Source organism: Manacus vitellinus, unplaced genomic scaffold (genome assembly GCF_001715985.3).
Source record: "Manacus vitellinus isolate BGI_N305 unplaced genomic scaffold, ASM171598v3 scaffold_150_pilon, whole genome shotgun sequence".
Classification (NCBI taxonomy): domain Eukaryota; kingdom Metazoa; phylum Chordata; class Aves; order Passeriformes; family Pipridae; genus Manacus; species Manacus vitellinus.
Window position 1 is genome coordinate 30,402 of NW_021939069.1, and position 1,051 is coordinate 31,452.

General features: G+C 67.7%; 1 protein-coding gene across 1 annotated transcript; it reads left to right on the forward strand.

Annotated features, from left to right (window-relative positions):
* The first annotated feature begins 363 nt into the window (after window positions 1-363).
* On the forward strand, window positions 364-891 carry LOC115307241 (inositol polyphosphate 1-phosphatase-like). Its single transcript, XM_029958407.1, has 2 exons — window positions 364-698; window positions 772-891. The coding sequence occupies exons 1-2, from the start codon at window positions 495-497 to the stop codon at window positions 889-891; spliced, it is 324 nt and encodes a 107-aa protein (XP_029814267.1). The 5' UTR covers window positions 364-494.
* The last annotated feature ends 160 nt before the right edge of the window (window positions 892-1,051 follow it).

Genomic DNA, 1,051 nt, shown 5'->3' on the forward strand with positions numbered 1-1,051 from the left:
TCCCCGTGGCCCCATGGCCCCGTGTCCCCATGCCCACGTCCTCATGTCCCCACCTCTCCATGTCACCACATTCCCGTCACACGTGTGTGTCCCCACGTCCCCATGTCACCCTGTCCCCACATCCTCATGTCCTCATGTCCTCATGTCCCCACCTCCACATCCCCATGTCCACGTCCCGTGTCCCTGCTGGCCCATGTCCCCACTCCCACAATCCCAATGTCCCTGTAGGCCCATGTCCCCACTCCCACAATCCCGACGTCCCCATGTCTGTGTCCCCACATCCCTGTGTCCCCATGTCACCCTGTCCCCACATCCCCACGTCCCCACGTGCCCAGGTTCCCACATCCCCATGTCACTCTGTCCCCCGTTGTCCCCACATACCCCCCTTCCTTCCTCTATTCCCGGGATCATTTCGGGGCCGGGCAGGGCCCGTCCCTGGCTCTGCCCCTCCCAGGGGGTCCCCTGAGCGCCGTGTCCCCCCAGCCCGTCCCGCCATGGGGGGGCTGCTGCAGGCGCTCGTGGGGGTCTCGGAGAAGGCGGCGGAACTGGCGCGGCTGTGCCGGCGGGAGGAGCCGCTCTTCCAGCTCCTGGTGGCCGAGAAGACGGGCCCCGAAAAGAACAGGAGGTTCCTGCAGGACTTCAAGACCCTGGCGGACGTTCTCATCCAGGAGGTCATCAAGCACGACCTGGGCAAGGAGGTGGGTACGGACCGGGTGCCCCGGGTGCCCCGCGCCCCCCGCGCCACGCTGAGCCCCCTCTGTGCCCCCCCAGTTCCCGGAGCTCCAGGGCCACATCCACGGGGAGGAGTCCAACGAGTTCAGGGACGTGCAGGGTGAGTCGGGGGTCACCGGGGCAGGGGGCTCCACACTGGGGCCGTGGGGTTGTGACTGAGTCGGGGGTCCCAGTGCTGGGCCACACAGGGTCACGGCTGAGGGGGTGTCCCCACACTGGGAATGTGAAGCTGTGGCTCACTCGAGGGTCCCCTCAGCAGGGACTGTGGGGCTGTGGCTGAGGAGGGGGTCTCTGCGCTGGGGCCACAGGCTCGTGGCTG